The 19,163-nt window shown below is 41.9% G+C and overlaps 1 protein-coding gene across 5 annotated transcripts; it reads right to left on the bottom strand.

Moving 5' to 3' along the window:
* Positions 1 to 17,456, bottom strand: sorbs3 (sorbin and SH3 domain containing 3). 5 transcript variants are annotated; one of them, XM_068566783.1, is made up of 21 exons: positions 17,325 to 17,456; positions 12,414 to 12,484; positions 11,499 to 11,687; positions 11,229 to 11,301; positions 10,724 to 10,857; positions 10,479 to 10,542; positions 9,885 to 9,923; positions 9,712 to 9,799; positions 8,952 to 9,060; positions 7,500 to 7,553; positions 7,232 to 7,339; positions 6,513 to 6,568; positions 4,982 to 5,052; positions 4,384 to 4,445; positions 4,189 to 4,235; positions 3,936 to 4,050; positions 3,698 to 3,823; positions 3,195 to 3,296; positions 2,516 to 2,619; positions 2,307 to 2,413; positions 1 to 1,373 (listed from the first exon to the last, which is right to left on the bottom strand). In XM_068566783.1, the coding sequence occupies exons 2-21, from the start codon at positions 12,423 to 12,425 to the stop codon at positions 1,312 to 1,314; spliced, it is 1,722 nt and encodes a 573-aa protein (XP_068422884.1). In that variant the 5' UTR covers positions 12,426 to 12,484; positions 17,325 to 17,456; the 3' UTR covers positions 1 to 1,311. The 5 variants fall into 5 exon arrangements, with proteins under 5 accessions (XP_068422884.1, XP_068422881.1, XP_068422880.1 ...); XM_068566780.1 differs by having other exon boundaries at positions 2,751 to 3,296; positions 4,384 to 4,442; XM_068566779.1 differs by having other exon boundaries at positions 2,751 to 3,296; positions 17,325 to 17,455.
* Positions 17,457 to 19,163: the final 1,707 nt, after the last annotated feature.

Below are 19,163 nucleotides of genomic sequence, written 5' to 3'. Positions count from 1 at the left end.
TTTCAGTATCACTCTGTAATGTTTAATGAAAAAATTACGTACCATACATATGCGATACATTGTTTTATAAGCAAATATATATTATACTTTAAATTTGATAAAAGGTTGCAGTCTGTACAATCATGAATATTCAAATGAAATTGCAAAATGACCTCATTATAAGGATGTCTAATTACATCACACCTGTCAAATGTTGCACTGGTCCAAGTGATTTTAGAAATACAGTCAAGGGGGAAATTTTAATCCTATAACATTGTATAAGCAGAAATAAAATGAGCTGGGAATGTTAAATGAATAATTGAGAAAAAGAAATATTATAAACAGTCAGATTTGGCACATATAGCTTTACTTCAAATACTTTCAAAGATTATTCAATCATTTGCTTTAGAGTCATTTTACCTTTAGAGTTATTCAATGCAGCTGATTTAGGATTTACAGATGTTTGACATTCAATTTCAGAGCAAATCAACTCCTCTTACACCACATTACACAAACTATCTCATTACTTTAACAATCTACATTCCGCTCCATGGCTCGAGAGAGCTTTAAAAAAAAAAAGCCAAATATTCTTTAATGAATAACTTGCTTGTGAGAACAGTACACACATTAATTATATTTGTTATTCTGCAAAGCCTTGTGAAAGGCTGTAAACTTCTCTTGACATGTCCAAGCCCTTACTGTACTTTACATTCAGCCAATATGTTCATGTGGTTTCCTCAAACTTGTCCGTGGGATTTTCAGAGACCTGAAAGAAAATCTGAGTAAGATATTTGAAGGAAACAATCAATTGCAAAGGCGGAAAAATATGCCATCCGAATTTATTAATTCTCAGCAGTGGTTTGTGATGGCACTGTGGGGACACAAAAGCTGAATGCAGTGTCATACTGTATCAGGACCTCAGGAGGAACAACACTGTTCACTGGGAAGGAATGCAAATTTCCTGCAGCTGCAAACAGTTGTGGAACAAAAAAGTCCATTCTTTGCATCTGAAACAGTATCATCAGCATTCATTCTTTCCTCTCAAATGGTGTGTGTGAAAAAAAAACTCTCCAAGACTCAGTGGAACACACACACACTCACACACACATGCACTCATGCAGGGAGGTGAGGTGAGAAACCACTCATTGTCCCTGCCTTCACCTCTGTTCTGAGAAACGGAGTGAACATGCAGGTCTGACTATAGGTTTGGGAGTGTGATGGGTGTCATGGGATGAAGAAATGCTGGAGTGTCAAAGAGGGATCTGTGGGAGAAAGCTGAGTGGGTTGGTTGAGCTCTTATGAGTCCACATGGGCAAGCAGGCAGTAAGGAGATCAAAAAGGTGCCACGTAATTCCCAGGAAAAGTCCCAAAAGCATGAGTCCGCTCTGACGTACCTACAAAGAACAGAGCACATGCTGTGGTCACACGTTACAACAAACAAATGTATCCATTTATTCTCTAACAAATATGTTTTTTCATTGTCAATTACATCTGCAATGTTTCATGATGTCCACTAGAGGGAGATCTCGTTTTGATATTGGTCACAAAGAAAAACAAATAACCACATTTAAATCAAGTCTGGCTTCCCTGTTTTATTAAATTATGTCTTACACTACATTGTAACTTTTGTTCTATACCTGTCTTATTCCATTTGTTTGGGAATTTGAGAATTGCTTTGATGCTGAAATGTGCTAAATAAATTTTAGCTTGCCTTGCCAAATAAAATGTCATTTGCAGATTTTTCTTTTTTTTCTAATTCTAGAGACTATAGACAGTGTAGAGATAGTAAAATCTCAATATTTTACTTCATAGAAATCTTGATTGATTTCCTGTTGAGGAATCAGAAGCTCCAGGACAAAAATATAACTACTTTTCTTAACTTACACCGCATTGATGTTCATCCTACAGAGAGGTAACAAATGAAAGACTAAAACAATGCAGATGCTTCATTCAGGACATAAAGGCCCACTAAATGTGTTTTATAAGTATTAAAAAATATGTCAATCACGGCTTTTGAAGTCACCTAATCTTAATAGAATAACAACAACACCTATCAGAGATTTTGGAGCAACTTGTCAGCCAGTGCCCTTCAATAAACTAAAGATTATATTTTAGGACACTGATGTTCCATCTCTCCAGCAAAGGCATGGAAACTGTTCTGGAAGTTCAAAGTAGCACAAAATCCAGACAGATGGGTTTTTTCTCCTCTTCAATTTATCCCTGAACTTAAAGTAAGGTCTGCTTCACTATGCTGTTTCCATAGGAATTATATTAAGGGAGTGGTTTATTTAGTAAGTGATTTAGAAATTAATTTGATTATTCTTTACCTACAAACCAGCCATCATCACATTTCTCCATCACTCTTACAACATCTCCTTCTCTGAGCTCCAACTCATCTGAGTTTTGTGGTTTGTAGTTATACACAGCTTTATATCTGAAAATAGAGATCAATAAAAAAAATGGGAAAAAAATGTTATAGACCACAAATTCCCCAAAACTGCAAAATATGTGGACAAATAAAAATGTGGAGACGTACGGTTGGCGTGGCACCACGGTTGAATCAGGGTTGTTTGGCACTTGTGTTTGAGACGTGGAGTTACCGTGTGGATTAAATCGAGCAGTCTGGTTTGGGATCGCACCCTGGTAAAAAAAAAATATAGAAACCTCACATCAGGAATTAGAAACTAAGGAATGATAAACAACAATCCTAAAAATCATAAATAGTGACACCACATGCAGTGACTTTCTCAGGCGGTGCAGTGGAAGCAGACCTGTGGGGGGTCAGTGTATCTGGGAGACGTGTTGGCTGTGGAAGCTCCTGCTCTGTGTACAGACAACGACGACAGAGTGGACGGTGAAGCAGCTCTACCCACGGAGCTATGGCTAGTGGAGTGTGTCCCAGTCCAATGGCTGTTCTGGTTGCTGAGGGAAGCATTTTTGGAGGGCCACCGATTGGCCGTTTCATTGGCTACAGGTGACCGGGTGGGGGAGCGTGACTGTGAAACTGGGCTGCCATAAGATACAGGTGAAGACGGCTTCAGTGGGGAGTGCTCAGGTTTGGGGCTGAGGGAAGTGGGGGTGAAAGGGGACAATGGTGACCGCGGGCAGGGTGAGTGGAGCGGACGCCCTGGACTCTGAGGTGCAGGGGAGCCGGGAGACATGGGGCCCGCTGAGAAGTCATCAGTAGAGAGTTTGGTGCGGGGCATCTTGTTGACCTGGACATAACTGGCTGGGAAGATGCCGCTCCGACTGGTCCCGGAGATCCTCCCCTCTAACCACTTTTCGTCGACACGCCTGGTTATACTGATCATCTCACCCTAAAGAAAATGACAGAATTTGGAAGAGTTAGATATTACGCAAAGAATAACACATTATCCAATGACACCTTAATACTTACGTGTTTGTATATTGCATATGTGATTCTAGCGTGACTGTAATATGCAAAACCTGTAACTGCAGCTCGTTGCAACCACAAATATGTTTCACTTGTTCTCACAGTTTTTGTGCAGATTAAAGAAACATATACAATCTTGATCATTGAGCTTCAGCTAACCAGTTGCTAGCAGCTTCTCAATTAGCATACAGACACTGGGATACAAAAATGTCTTCCATTTAACTATTAATAACATTTTTAAATCCACTGGACTACAAATACATGCGTTAACACAAATGTGAAGATAAAGCTCCTTGGTCGCTGTTACAGCACTGCAATACTCACTTTACGAAAAGAGAGTTCAACAGGTAGGTCAGCGTTGAAGTTAAAGAGAGCCACAGCTTCCCCGTAGTCCAACACCTGCAGAGTGAGGGACTTAATGGGCTTCGGCTTCTCTGTAGGAAGCAGAATCTATAGAAAATGAGGGAAAGAGTTTTAAGCCAGGAGTCACAGTGTTTAGATAACCAGCACAAAGCAACAGTGCAGAGCAACAGCATCAAATGAAGAACATGAAGAAATTCACCTCCACATAAGATGTGGGGAAAATGCCAGCTCTTCCGTGATGCTCTCCTTCAAACCAGTTGGCATCTACTTGCCTGTGGATGTAAACAATGTCGCCTTTCTGCAGCATGAGTTCCCTGAATAAAGGAATAAGAGGATTATTTCAAATGTGCATCAGATAATCTAGACTCCGGATTTGACAGCTTTAAATATGGCACTGGTGCTATAGCTTAAATGGAAATGGCCTATTCCTTTCAGCTCACACTGTAACTCACTTGGGTGACTGAGCCTGGAAACTAAACTTGACTCGCGCTGCTTTCATCTGGAAAAACCAACAAATCATACAGCGTTTAGGGACGATTTGCATGAACAATCTGAATTAACTGAGATCACAAAGTAATATGCCATAACAAAATGGATTTCAACATTTCAAGCCTTTAAGGAAACGAGACAATCATAAAAAAACATACCTTTTTCTCTTCTTTCTTAGGTGGGAGCTCCATGGTCTCATTTGCAGGGGAAAGACGTTCTACTGTAAGTAAAGTAACAGCGGTATGAGTGGAGTCTAAAATATGCACCTCTTTTGTTCAGCAAATGTTTGTTTTTGGATGTGTTGCTCTGTAAATTTAAAACGGATCTTGGAAATGTTGAGGCCGGCTCCATTCTGAACTATTTTCCAGGAAAAACAATAGGATTAAGCTAATCTCTAATCAGGTCTTCCGAGTCCCACTTCCTATTTGTGTGGGCTTCCTCTCCAACCATCTACAGCACCGTCTAATTCTATAGGAAAAAAATACAAGCGTTCGGTGTTCACATCAGCTTCATCTAAAATGCAGTATACCAGAGCAGAAGACAACAGGAGAAATAAAAGAGAATCATGGGACCTTCAATTAGATATATGCTGCTCAAATGTATGCTGCTTGATTAAATGAGTTGCTCGCACACTGAAAGTGCACATGTGTTTTGTTGGGTTCAAGCGGGTTCAAGGAAGGGCAGAACAATAATATACTATACATGTCTTAAAATTAATCTGTTTCACAGCCAAAAGAGAAGAAATTCAATGTTCACCATATGTGGGAGCAGAGGTCAGTGATGTGCCAACAGAGTGATGGACAAGCTGCCTTGCTCCTGATGAATTGCTGAAAAAGTGAAAGAAAAAGTAAAATGTTATGTTTATATTACAGTTACTGTGTCTCCCAAACAAAGAACAAACACATACTAAAATACACACTGTGTGTGTGTGTGTGTGTGTGTGTGTGTGTGTGTGTGTGTGTGTGTGTGTGTGTGTGTGTGTGTGTGTGTGTGTGTGTGTGTGTGTGTGTGTGTGTAGATTCACTGTACAACACAGCGACTTTCAGCTGCTGGTTTTTGTAAACTGGGCCAAGATAAGACAAATAATGAGACAGCTGGAAGGCCATGCAGATGGTACTGTGTGACTCATGTTGTTAGCTGGTTTAGGTCTTTACGACCCCAAAAACTTGAGAAGTATCATGAGTCTAGTTTTTCTGGGTTAAGAATTAATCCAAAAAAACCCAAAGCTTGCTGCCTGGCCTCCTCTGAAGTCATTTACATATTTTCAGACAGTGTTGTTTTGTATTCCAGTACTTGCAGCTGGACTCACAAACTTGTCTATAACAGGAAATGTAAAAAAAAAACACTGACGTTTTCTCGCTGCTGTTTGGTTTAATTTCACATGTCCTTAGCAACAGGCTCTTTAGTAAAATAAAAAGCCCCCCTCATCCCACCAAGCCAGAAAAGGTCAAACCATGAACTCAACTTAGCAAACAACAGCGAGAATCCTGCTCGAGAGGATTACGCACATGGGGAGAAATGTGGAATGCCGCCTGCTGTTTGAAGCAACAAATATGTACTTAAACTTGTTAAACTTCAACAGCTTCCGAACAGAATCCAGCACATGAGTCACCTGATCAACTAACAAAACAGATACCCTGCAAAGTATTAATGGTCGTGCTGTCCAATCACAGTGCTGGCTTTCTTAAACCAGCAGGAAGCAATGGCCAGTTACTCCCACCTGATGAAGCAATGTCAGGGTGGATTAAGAGGCCGGGTGTTGAGCTCAGAGGAGGTCTGTTATGTGGCAATAGTGTCAGGCCTCTCGTCTACCCTGTGCCTCTGTTCTGCCATTCACATTTGAAAATAACACCACTATTTCATATATTTAGTTACCATTAAAACTGCTTTCCTGACATACAGTATATGTCACTGAACTACACTTGAACACTTGTTAGTGAACAAATTGCATCACTGACATTAACATGGACACAGCTTTGTACAAAAGTAAGTAAAAGGTAAAAAAAAAAAAATGTCAAGCAACACATAGTATTCCTTGTCAGTATTTAAAGCTCCGAATATACACTTCAAACAGTCTTGTGGTATGTGTTAGAACAACTGTACATGTCGAGTAAAATCTATATTTGAGTGAAATTGACTTTTGCAAAGTAATACAACATAAGTACAAGTTATGATGTAAAAGAATCCTGGTTTCTATTGTAGAAAACATCACATAACAGATGATAAAATGTAATTTTTGAATAATTTTTAACAATCATCTTCCACATTGCTTTCTTAAGTAACTGACCTGTAGTATGTAGCCTCAGTCTTTGGAGCAGTTACTGGATCCCGGCCTCTGGCTTCCTGAAAGCAGAGTGAGCATTAAACACAGTTTGATTCCTGCAGCCTACTGTATCTCTGAGCTCAGAGGAAATGTCCCAACAACTCAGACAAAGTAGAGGTGCTGACCACTCCCAAAGGAGCAAGAAATCCCCTGGGTCCTATCCTCCTCGGGCTAAAAACAACACCATTCCTGATCTGTCTGAGCTGCCGAGGAGTTCAGTTAAATCACAACCTATGAAGGAAATTGAATCACAGAAGAATCGAGTCCCTGCTCAAGAATCAAATCTTTGTTCGGCAGGGTCACATCCAAGTTGCTTGGGGATTGCAAAGGGAAGTTCACAACATGATTTCAAAAATATGATTGAAAGTAGGTTTTTGCAAAAGTTAATTTTTTTGTGCAGCCAAATTTGCATTTGGGTGGGGGGAAATTTGCAGGCAGGCAATTAACATAGCAGATCAATCAAAGAGCAAGGTAGGCAGGCAATTCCAGGGCTGTCATCTAGATCACGGAGGACAAACAACAGACGTGGCTAGCAAGCTAGCAAGCAGTGAGCGCCTCACTGAGACTCACAGCCTTCATTGAGAGTGGGGGAGTAAAGGTGAGGGTGGTGAAGGTTCTGCTTGGTTGAAGGGGGGAGGGGGGGAGATGCTTTAGCGGAGAGTGACAGGAGGGGGGCTCAGTACCTCACCCCGGCCTCGATGCTGCTTCTTCTGGGAAAGTCTCCTCTCCAGGCCCTGGATCTCCGAGTCCAGCTCAGCCTCAAACCGACTCAGTTCAGAGACTAGACTGGCCTGAGCCCGAGCAATGATGGAGTTGGAATGGCAAAATTAAAACACTAATACAGTGTACGAAAACAACGTTTGGAGCTAATGGTGTCCCTTGTAAATGATTTCTAAGACGAAACCTCGATAGAGTGAATTCAGACATTTAAATTCTGTGAAAGCAGCTCACCTCAATTGACGGGGACTTTGCGGTTTCAGGTTGTTTCTTCGGAGATACGTGGACCTAAGGACAGGAAAGGAAAGTGACAGCATTAAACAGAAGTTTCACCACCGAGTAGTTAATCCAGCCATGCTGCCACCATTTCCCCTCTGTTTAGAAATTAAGAGGGATTTGGGACCAACTGAACAGTCTGCCGCACAAAGATTTTGACCAAATAGCAAATCTGACGACAATACTGTTTCTACATAGAGGGTTAGGAGAAATTCTCTTTTTATTCGGTAATTTCTAATGCAGTGGATGACGCTTTTGAGGACGGATAAAGAAGCAATTGAAAGTAGTCAATTATTAAATAAAACTCAAAGTCAGGCTGGATTTCAAGATGCCAGCAGAGATGTTAGGAAACATCCATATATTTCTTTCACATTACTGTATAATTAACTTGATTTCACCACCTGGCCGATACCACTTTCACACTCTCTTTACAAAGACTTAATGACGAGGGAGCCGCTGATTCCATCAAACATTACTTTAAAAGACTCTGCTGGCGAGAACCACGGACCTTCGTCGCCAATTTCTTTCTTATTTGTAACAATCTTGGCTGAAAGTCATCCTCTCTACAAACACAGACTGAAATGTCACTGTGAAGAGGCAACAACACCTGATATGGTCTGGGCGCTGGTTTTCTAAACGCTGTCCAGGGGATAGAACGTAGGCCACTGTCATGAAGAGGAAATGAAATAAGTCTCCATGCTGTGAGCCATTATACACCACAAGAGGTTAATGCCATAATTCGGCTCACAAGACACCTCAGCTCCCGTGGGGGAGTGAACACAAAGAATCCTTTTCTTCACAAGTGCAGACACAAGGCACAATATGCACCAGATCTGGGACATTGTTGCAAGAGCCATTAAAAAAGAAGAGTGAAAGAACCTTGAGACAGCGCTCTATAACTCACTAGGGGGTGTTTGAACACAGTGACACACACAATCCGCCGCACACTCAATTACAGCAGCTGGACAGTGGAGAATACACAAGACAGTAAATAACAACCCCAGACTTAAATAAATATGAGTCAGAGTGTCGCCAGCTAGAAAATCACAGACGTTCTGCACAATACCTGATAACTTCAACAAAGATGAATTTGTTTCTTGCCTGAAATGCAGAATGAATGAAAGTTGGATCATCTGAGTAAGGAAGAAGTAAGCAAATCTGGCAGCAAGCAGCTGGCAAACTGAAATGATCACAAGTTACCTCGCGTGAGAAGATGAAATGTGAGGCTTAACTTAATCCTGAAAGAAGAGGTGCCCATCCTCAAACCTATTCTTGAGCCCACACACTAAGAAAACAGTGCAAGACTACACAAATAATTCCAACGATGCAAAGAGAAATCTTTTTTTTGTGTTTCTGCTTGTGTGATATTACGGTCTAGTTTTAAACTACCGGTATGTGTGAGGTTGTTACCTGGTTGTGGATTTCTGAGGTGCTGCTCTTCCCAGGCTCAAAGTCGAATATGCTCCTCGGTTTAGGGGGCTGCCTTCCCGGCTGTGATACCTTATCTACGTCCTCGCTCCTGAAACATAACACCCAAACCATGAACAGCAGCTAAATCATGACTTCATTGTAAGTGCGTGTAACAACAAATCCAAACTTGTCTGTCCCACACGCTTTCCCTCCCCTGTTCTTGGCCTTTTTGATAGGTATTCACATAAGAAGCCACCTGCAGTGCTGATATGCTGTGAGGAATCTCCTCTCTTGCTAAACATTTAAAACATTGTATAAGAAGTTGAATTTGCACATGGATTCCTATCATTTCTTGTCTCTTTAAAACATTTGTGATGCATGGAAAGGGTACTTTTACATTTGATATTAGTTTATCTATGCTTTTAGTTAAAACCATATCTGTAAATTTGCATATTATTTCTAATCTCCAAGAAGTAACAGTGAAAAGGAACGCTAGCATTTTCAATTTTTTACTTCTAACTGGCTGCTGGCTGTGACTACATATTTAGGCATATTTAGTGTACATTTAGAGTACAGAGAGTATATTTAATATTTAGAGTACAGAGAGTGTTAACAATGCTCTCATCTGTCTTTTGCAAGAAAATGGTTATTAAGCCTATTTCCAAAATGTCGTACTATTCCTTTAAGTTTGACTCACGCCTTTGTGTCTTCCTGTGTCCAGTGACCCCGAAACTGTAACATTAAACCAGTGTAAACTCACCAGTCTGGAAGAGCTCCATGAGGCGTCAGTCTGAAGAGGTTATTGTCTGCTTCATTATTTTCTTCTGTGTTGGCAGATAACTGGAGGCCTGTAGATCAGTAGATCAGTTTTAAATAAAAAGGGATTCTGTAACTGGACAGAATGACAATGTTGACTTTGGTGGATTCACTTACGTTCAGCTGAACACTGCTCCGACTCCTCCAAATCCAATTCTGGTAAACAATAACAGAAATCCTTTTTTTAAACAGTGAACAACATTAGTTTATATCAACAAAACAACCAAAATATAAGTATTATCCATTTTCCATGCTTTTTATACTCTTTTGAAATATAGCTGGATTTGCCTCAGACATTCTTATGAATATTTCAAATTCTTTACTGAAATGAAAAATGTCACAGTGTTAAAGTTCTCTGACACCGTTAAATCAAACAATAAAACCACCTCAGTGCAACGATGTTGACGTTAATCACACAAATAACACAGAATATGCTTCTGTTGAGCAGCACGCAACACGTGAACTGCTGGATTTAGGAGGGGCTGAGGTAAGAGGCTGGATTATTGTCAGAGTTAATAAGCACAGATGACATAAGACTATCGGGCTCTTTCATCAGGTCTTATTTTGCCCCAGCAATAATCTGTTTGCTGGATCAACTCTGTAGTACCCAACACTGGCAGAGAGGAATTCACTCTGGTATTGTGTTTGTGAGAAGAGAAGGAAGAGAAGGAGGAAGAGGAGGAGGAGAAGGAGGAGGAGGAGTGTCCTTACCCTCTGGCTTCTTGTGAATCTGTCTGAACATGCTCTTGTACCAGTCTCTGGGCTTGTTCACACTCTGGTATAAGAAAAGACGTGAGGTTGCAGAAGTTAAACAAATCTGGTGAATCAGACTCAGACAAATACAACACCTTTGGATTTAGCAGGAACTACAAATGTTGTTGAGAATAAAAAAAAAGATAAATTAACATAGTTAAATGCTAGTTTATCAAACAGCACATTCTGTGTATTTGTCTTACTGATCTGGAGGCAATGGGCATCCCAGTTTCATCGACTGGACCGATTCCTGAGAACTTGATGAGCCTCTCCTCCCTGGTGGGAGTCCAGCTTCGTGGTAAAGTGGCAACGTTCTGGACACCGTTGGCCAGTCCACCTGGGTCACAATCACAGCAATGAGATTTCAGACGTTGTGGTGAAACATACAACCATTGAACTGGTGCTAAACCCTTCCATAACCGCAGTCCAAAGTAAAGTGTAACACTTCATCATTTCAGCTGCTTTCAGCAATTTCTCGGGTGTTACACTTAATCTATGCATAACACAAGTGTCTTGCTAAACATCTCAAGTTTTAAGGAAGTAAATATATATGTAAGTTTACATTAAACTGATCAGAATGTATGTGTGCTCAGCTGTTTAGCTATTTTTAAGTTGTTGATGAATTAGAAGTCAAAATACAAATCCAAAGATGTGCCAGGACTGAATCAAATTAAAATGTTTTAATTTAAAACATAATAATAACCATACCATACAACTGTGAGGGGGCATAGTAAGATCCAAAGCTGAGAGTTGTTGGTCCACTTCCATTCACGTCTGACAACTTTAGAAGGACAGAATTATATCCGTATATTAGTAATACAACCACTCGGTGTCATGTGACTGACTAGTGCAACAGCAGTTTCAAAACCACGCTGTGATGCATCATTTTTCCACAGGGAGGAGCTCTTGTTTACTGAATTCCATGCACTCAACCTCGGCATGTTATTAAGCCGGCCTCCAGGAAATTACTCTGCATACCTTGTACTCGCCACATGGCAATCTTGCGCTGCCAAAAGGACTGAGAGGAGGCGTAGGGAGTCCAGGGGAGATGACCACCTCATGGGTCACCTCTGGAGCCGTTAGGATTTGCTGACCTGATGAAACTCCAGGCTCCCCGGAGAAGATAACCCGAGAGCCATTTGGATCGCCGACCACTTCCAGACATTGCTAAACATTAAGGAAATGCGAAATGTTGATCAACAGACACAATGTGTGAACTTTGCTCCTCTCATGTACTCTCCTGTTGGCACCAGGTAAACATTGCTCTCTGCGGGAAGTCATGTGAGTTTATTAGCAGCGCAGCTATTCTCCAGAGAATAACTGGTCTCAGTGGGGGAGCCTCTGATGAAAAGGCCCCTAATTTATTTAAAGCAGGACCAGTGGGAAGTGGTGTTCCACCCACTTCATCATCTCTCTTGCCACAATTGCAGAAAGGCCTCATTCAAAGTGCAGAGTCGGGGCTCTGAAACAGGAGAGGACCATTATGAGCCCATTAACTCCCTATTCTCCAGGCCTCCCTATTCTCCAGCCAAGGGGTGGAGCCGAGGCCACAGAGGTTGGGAAGGGGCCGTTGATGTCAACTTCAAAGTCCAGCAGGGCTGGCGGTGGTCCTGTGGTCTCCATAGTGATCTTTTTACATCCCTCGTCCATGAAGGTTCGTCCAACACTTCTATTGGAACGCTGTGTATTTGAATCAGGTGCTCTTGTCCCTCCCTGCGTTGTTGCTCGGGGTCATGGGACCCATGAGCCCATGTGCTATCTGCACCAAACGCATCATGTGGTGAAACTCATCTGTCTCCTGGATTGAATGTACTTATTAAATACAATTTTATTTGTTAAACTGTTGGAAAAGTCAACACTTATACACGCTTAATTACAAAAAAATGGCTTTACCTGCGACTGCATGTGATCTTTTATGGTCCTTGCGTGACAGATGAAATTAGTGTGTCCAGCATCAAAAGTGCCTGCAAAGACATGCAAAATGTAAACAGTTACACATATAGTAAATACAAATATATTTTCTGGAGGGGTTGCAATATTTGTCTCAAAACGGTGCACTATGTTTTAAAAAAGGAGCTTGAATAGCACCTTCAGATGCGGTATCATCAGATCAAGATGATGTTTTTGTGCCTGAATTCATAGAGCAATCGGCTGATTTTATCAAATGTGCAGTCAGGTCTAAATAACTTTTATTGCAGAGCTTCAAACCAGTAAGTGGAGACAGACAGGAATATAAAAATTGTTCATGTAAAATAGCCTAAACCGCTCAGTTAAATTCCTCAATGAACAATCTGAGTGAGGAAACAGGGTTTCAGGAAGAGTAGAGAGATCTGTAAGTGTTTTTCATTACAGATTTGATCCAATAAATGTTTGTGAAAATGATCCAAACATCTGAAGATGGTATCCCTTAAATTTGTGTTCTGAATCTTTCAGGCAGCTCTTTTTTTAACCCTTTGAGTCATTAGTTGTGTCATAAATGATGCTTCGTCCAGGAAGACTTGACAACTATTCCATTATCCACTCCCACTATTCCAAAGAGGGAAAGTTAGCATCACCCACTTTTTTTTACTAAGTAAAAAAAAAAACACTGAAAAACGAATGTGAATCACAGGCCTGCTTCACTCTTCCCTGTCATACAATGCTGTAATAATCTGGACTTAAGGGGCTGGCTGATGCAGAAGGTCAGCTACTGAAAGTGCACCAGCTTTCAACCAATTGCTCCTCAGAAAAACAGATTAGGCCCTGCTGTATCAACATCAAAGGCATGGGGAAAATGAGAGGAAAGCCATTTCAGCTCCTGTATGCGGCAGCCACCTCTCATCTACAGTGGCTAAATGGCCCATAATAACATTGTCGGCATAGAAACCATGTACAGCCCTGCATATGTGCAACCCTGGCCCTCTGCAGAAACAAAGTTGTTTGGTGATTCTAAGTCTTTGTGCAGTTAGAAAACATATCGTGTCTTGTCTTGTCTTGGGGGTAAAACAACACAGATTGTAAACAAACACTGTGGTTAATATAAGGCTCTTTCCCCTGTTCTGATCCAAACTATAGCTGTGTAGCTTGGAAAGAAAGTAATGACTCAGTGAGGGCCAAGCTACTAAAGGCTGAGAGCAGCCCAACACAATCTGCACAAATTACTTTTACATATGGCATTTGCAGTTGAGCATTAGAGTCTATAAACCTTGTGGTCATTTCCAAGAAAACTATACGCACTTTGTGTCTCTGTGCACATGGTTAGGACATAGCACAGAGCGCATACACTGATAGAATCATTGCTCCAGTTTCCAGACAAGGATGTCACTCTATCCGAGTCATCATCTCCCAATAAACTGCCTTACATAATGGGAAAAAATTGCAACCGGAGGATTGTGTCTACAATAATACCATTACCACACAGGCATGACAGATGACTTCTCATTGGCCAAAGCAATCTCAGCCAGACGATTATCCGTCTAGCCACAGGCAACACTGCAAACAAGCTACATTTACAAGAAATGGCTTAAGTAATCTCTTTTACAGTGTGTTTGACATGCTGGTTCTTATTTACACCAGATCTCTTCACAGCAGGCTGCCATGCACTTTAAAGGCCCTATGTCACTGACAAACTAGATGACTAATTCATTGGCATTTTTTTTCCACACAATTCTTTAATACAGAAATCCTGAAGAGCAACGTAGCTTCTTTTTCAAGGCAGCTATTCATATCCAAGCATTTCATAATTGTTGCTTTTACTTTACAACTACAAATATATCATGGAACGCAGAATTGAATTACACCCACTGCCATAATGTTGGGGGACTCAAAAGAGGCAGGTTAAGAGAAAGAAAAGGTAAAAAAGAAAGTAGCAGAGACAGAATTATTCCGACCTCCAAAAGCAATGGATCTTACATTTCCCATAATTCAACACAATAGCATTTCTTTGGCAGATTTAGGCCAATTTATATTGTAAAATATAAATTGGCCTAAATATTATTAGTATTATGGACTACTTTTTTCCCCCTAGATTACTAAAAAGTAGGCTGAATTCACTCAGCGGCCCAACAGACTGAGAAGCCCAGCTTCATCAACGTCACATCCTGATGAGTAAGCTCATGTCATAACAATGTCTCTGTGTTTCATTTCCCTGCGGAGCTGAATCAAACAGGGAAATCCTCCAACAGTGCATGCGTCTCCCATCCAGAGCACCAAACACAATCCTACCTAATAAGGAAAAATCTGTGTCGATATCCAGCAAATCCCAGTCCCTTAAGTCTGGCTCTCCTTGGGTGTGCTCTGAACACCTAATGCATTCTTACATAATTGCTGAGACTCAACAGCAGAGACTGTATCCAAGCTTTCACATGGATACCGGTTTTCCAACTGGTGGTATGTGATTGTGTTGATAGCATCTTTCTGAGATGTGTAAACTTTACGGCGCAAGTATTAGTTGAACCCCTGCTAAGTGAAAGGTCCATTATCACCACAGGATCTATTCTGGGATGGAAGGAAAAACTGAGCCATTAAATGTTCATGTGGTTCACACATTTTATATTTCCAGCTTACTGCAGAGTATCTTTTGTTGCATTCTGCTTTACATGTAGATACAGGGATACTAAGGGCATATAAAAGATAATAAGGGGATTTGAAAATCTCTACGTCTGTCCCCCAGGAAACTCCTCCTGTCTTGAAGACAGAAAAACACAAAGTTACATTAGTGAGGAATTGTTTGTCCTTTTTCTTTCACCCATCAGGGGCAGATGAGGAACCAGACTATTGTGTTGAGTTGCTGAGCCAAAGCAGACCTACTCAGCGGTTAAAAGGTCAGTGAACTTCACCACACCCCTGATTCCTGTGAATCACGATGGGAGGTTTCCACCGCTTTTGTAAGACATTTGTGAGAAAAGAATTTGTGAAAGAAAAAAAAAACATTCACTTCACATTTATTCGACAAGTGAACCTGCTGGGAACTCAGGATTACTCAACAATCATTAGTCATGAAAAGTCTGTCTTCTAATGTTCACATTTTTCCATGGTAGGATGCAACTGGGTCTTTTTGAAAAGATACTGACCAGCGACGACCTCCTCCTCAACATACAGAGCTTCTGCATTGTTCTCACAAAGAACAAGGCTGTCAAGGTGACCACACCTAATGAATAACTGTCACAACGTTGACCTGTGAACTTCTGTAATCTGTTGGCGCACCATCAGGAAAGTAATGATTTGTGGTCAGGGGGCAAATCCCGTTCTCCATAAATCTTCAATGACGGCGGAGAATGTGTCAGTAATGAGCAGGAAGAATAACTAAAAGTCCCGGGACTTAAATAAAACAAATAAAACTGTCACTCCTGAAGCGATGTCCATTCAGAAGCACTAGTGTTGTACTCTGCTTCTGTGAGCAGGGTAGTGAGTAGAAATGCAGAGTTAATCATTGACTCCATAAAGTGGGAACTGCTGCACATGAACGCTCTAAGTACTACTCACATACATGATGGACACCAGCCCAAGTATGAGCTCAATATTTGCTGAAGGTGGTCATTTTGTTTGGGTGAGCTCTGACCTGCATTAAAAATGATCTTAAAAACTCTGGTTGTACAATCTTCAAGTCTTATTTCCTTGATATTTAGCGACCACAGAACGACATCACATACACAATGTCACTGTGGCGCAACAAGTTACATCACAGGGTCTTAAAACCAGAAGAAATCCTGCCTTAAAAAGACGTGAGAAGGTAATCACAAGCACATTTGCAGAATAAATAAAGTGGGCATTTACTTCTAAATACATGAGTCACTCAGTTATGTTGGAGAGATGTTAGAGGTCCTGTGAGGTTGATCACGTAAATGCCCTTCTGCAATGTAGCAGATGTGCGGCCCTTACAAGGTCCTGGAGCCGCAAGTTTAGGATATCTAGTTATTGGGGGATACAGACATTTATCAGTAGGGAAGTATTTCACATCCTTGTATGGTGCTCCTCCAGTCAGAGCAACAGGAGGAGTCAGTCTGTGTGCTTCTTGTCAATGGACAGGCAATGTGTTCCCAGGAGGAGCTGCGCAGCAATAAATAAAACCCTTTCTCCCAGAAGCTGGGCTGAAGTTTATCAGATTTGTCGTTACAACAAACACACTTTGTGTCATTCAAGATAACTCCATATTTGGTTAGATTTTGTTCAAGTGAAACCGTAATACAGCGTGTCAGGCAAAGCATGAGAAAATACACACTCATATCACAGTAAGTACTAAAAAATCTCACAAATCCTCATGCCTGTCATTTTGCATCTTCAAAGCTGCGTGCAGCCTGTGGATATGAGGACTGGCAACTGGACCCTCAGTAATATCACAAAGGGAATCAGAGCTGGCTGTGCAAATCACCCTGACAGTAAGGAGAGCCACCAGTGATGATGACAGGATGGTTCTGATTTCAGGCCATTAGGCTTAAAATCTGCTGCAGGATGGGAAAGCAAATTATTTCCTTCAACTCTCTGGAGCACTGCTTCCAAAGCAATGAGGGATGGCATGTTAGGAAACACTGCCCACGGCGCCTTCTCTCTCCCTCTGGGCTCCGGCTGTAACTCACAGCTGCTTTTGCCTCCGCTCGCCAAAAGGCTCAGTCAGTTAACTCCCACAGGTTTCAACATCAATACTACACACATCACATGGGTCAACTTGTTTTCAGGTGCAGGTCTGCAGCACTAATCCTGCAGAGCAGCCCTGAGCAGTCTGACAGGTTACTCAACCATCAAAAGAGACAAGTTTCTACAGTTTCAATGTTTAAAATCTCTCCCTGTGATTTCAATATTAGCTTCCATGGGAAAGAGTGTACTCACCTTAAAAGTGGCACCAACAAGTTAACTCAGAGCTCTTACTTTCCAACTGTGAACCACGCTGCAGACCCTCGCTGCTTGTTCTCTCTCTCCCTAATGAGACTAACCAGGACACACAATCTCTCTCTCTCTCTCTCTCTCTCTCTCTCTCTCTCTCTCTCTCTCTCTCTCTCTCTCTCTCTCTCTCTCTCTCTCGCCCAGCCTTTGCTCTGCCTGGCTCCGCGGACGACTTCCCGGTTGACAGGCATCGCCATAGCAACCCACTCCGGCCCCTGCTCAAAAGCCAGCCTCCGCTCTCGGCTCGTCGGTTCGGGGTTCACCTCCTTCAGTGGGGCAGCCCCTATTGTTGTGATGAGGTGATATTTCACAGCACAGGGTTAACCAAAGGGGAAAGCAAATAGTTCATCACCTCCATCGCCCGTGACTCCACGACACCCCCTCCTAACTTTGTCTCTCCCATTCCTCCCTCTGCCATTGTGTGTGTGTGTGTTTTATGTGTGTGTGAGTGCAAAGGCCAGATCTCTGGCATGAAGGGAGAATAGGAGCTCTTGTTCCAGGAGCTCTGGAAGTGTATCAGTCATTACCCTGCACACCATACAGTCCAGCACTGACAATCCTGTTGACTTGTCTCCCATGATCTCTCTCTCTCTCTCTCTCACACACACACACACACACACACACACACACACACACACACACACACACACACACACACACAAGGTTGACCACAGACCAAAAGATGTTTAAATTAGGTAATGCAGTATCTGCACAGAGACGTCGGTTAGCATTTAAATTCCAGCAGGAGCAACAGTTTATTTAACTGTTGCTCTTGCACACAATAATTGCCCAAATAAGACCAGGAATTCCAGTTAGCCTGCAGTTCCTGCCAATGAACACTAACAGTGCAAAACCTGAACCTTAACGTGCTGACAGGCTTGCTTTGCTGAGTCTGCAGCAGGCAGACTGAGTTACAAGGCGAGAGATACAGTCACCCGCTAACAAACACAATCAGCTTTCTTGCTCAAATGCACTTTGGGTTATAGCAATAAACTAATCCGGACGAGGAGTATGTCTCTCTGTGTGTATGCCAGTTCCAACTTGAAATTGAAGGACCCAGTTCTGTTTTAATAATTCAGTAGTCTGGCACGGTAGAACGAAACTCAGGGCAGATATCCATTTACAGAGCATGTCCTAAGAACAGGGTTGTTTTTGCCAAACAGTTGAGCCGTTGAACCTGAGGGCCGAGCTGGGCAATGTAGGCTTCAGGTGGAGGCTCCCCTCCTAATCTGTGTCCCGCCGGAGCAGATTCTCACCCCGCTGTGATCCCATCTGACACCCTGTCACTCAGCAGCTAAATGAGGTAATCACGCAAGAGACGATTGCAGCCTTGGCCCGGGACCTGACACCTCTCCCCACACTGGATGCTTGTTCACTTTGTCTCCATCTCTCTTCTAAACAAACAAGGCTTCACCAATGCCAGCTCCCAGAGAAACATTGTCAGAACAGGAGAGGAGAGGGATGATGTTTCACCTTCGTCCATCTGCAATGCATGGGTTCCAGCGGACCGTTACTGCGCTGTAAAGACCAACCATTGTATTTTCACAATGACTGGTGTGTGTCAGTATGTTACTACAGAAGCTCATTAAAAAGCCTGGCAGCCAAAGATTTCAGCGAGTGAATAAACCAAGACATAAATCTGTTACATCACTCTGACTCTACTCTGAATAAACAAGATACAGCAAGTCTGTAAGAGAGTTATCAACCAATGGAGATAAAACTGGAATGAACGAGGTGATTCTCTAGGTAAACGAGCATCAACATAGCAATGCAGGACAAATAAGG

This window comes from Clinocottus analis, unplaced genomic scaffold (genome assembly GCF_023055335.1).
Source record: "Clinocottus analis isolate CAN_PGR_092001 unplaced genomic scaffold, fCliAna1.0.p SCAF_7, whole genome shotgun sequence".
In the NCBI taxonomy this organism is placed as follows: domain Eukaryota; kingdom Metazoa; phylum Chordata; class Actinopteri; order Perciformes; family Cottidae; genus Clinocottus; species Clinocottus analis.
The sequence above is the reverse complement of the archived record's forward strand: the minus strand, read 5'-3'. Positions and strand labels throughout refer to the sequence as shown.

What these genes read in the sequence shown, in the direction of transcription:
- sorbs3 (XM_068566779.1), bottom strand. An exon ending in TGCCATGTGGCGAGTACAAG is followed by an intron (nt 11,302 to 11,498) that starts GTATGCAGAGTA and finishes GTCCTTCTAAAG; the next exon opens with TTGTCAGACGTGAATGGAAG. An exon ending in TGCCCCCTCACAGTTGTATG is followed by an intron (nt 10,858 to 11,228) that starts GTATGGTTATTA and finishes ATTGTGACCCAG; the next exon opens with GTGGACTGGCCAACGGTGTC.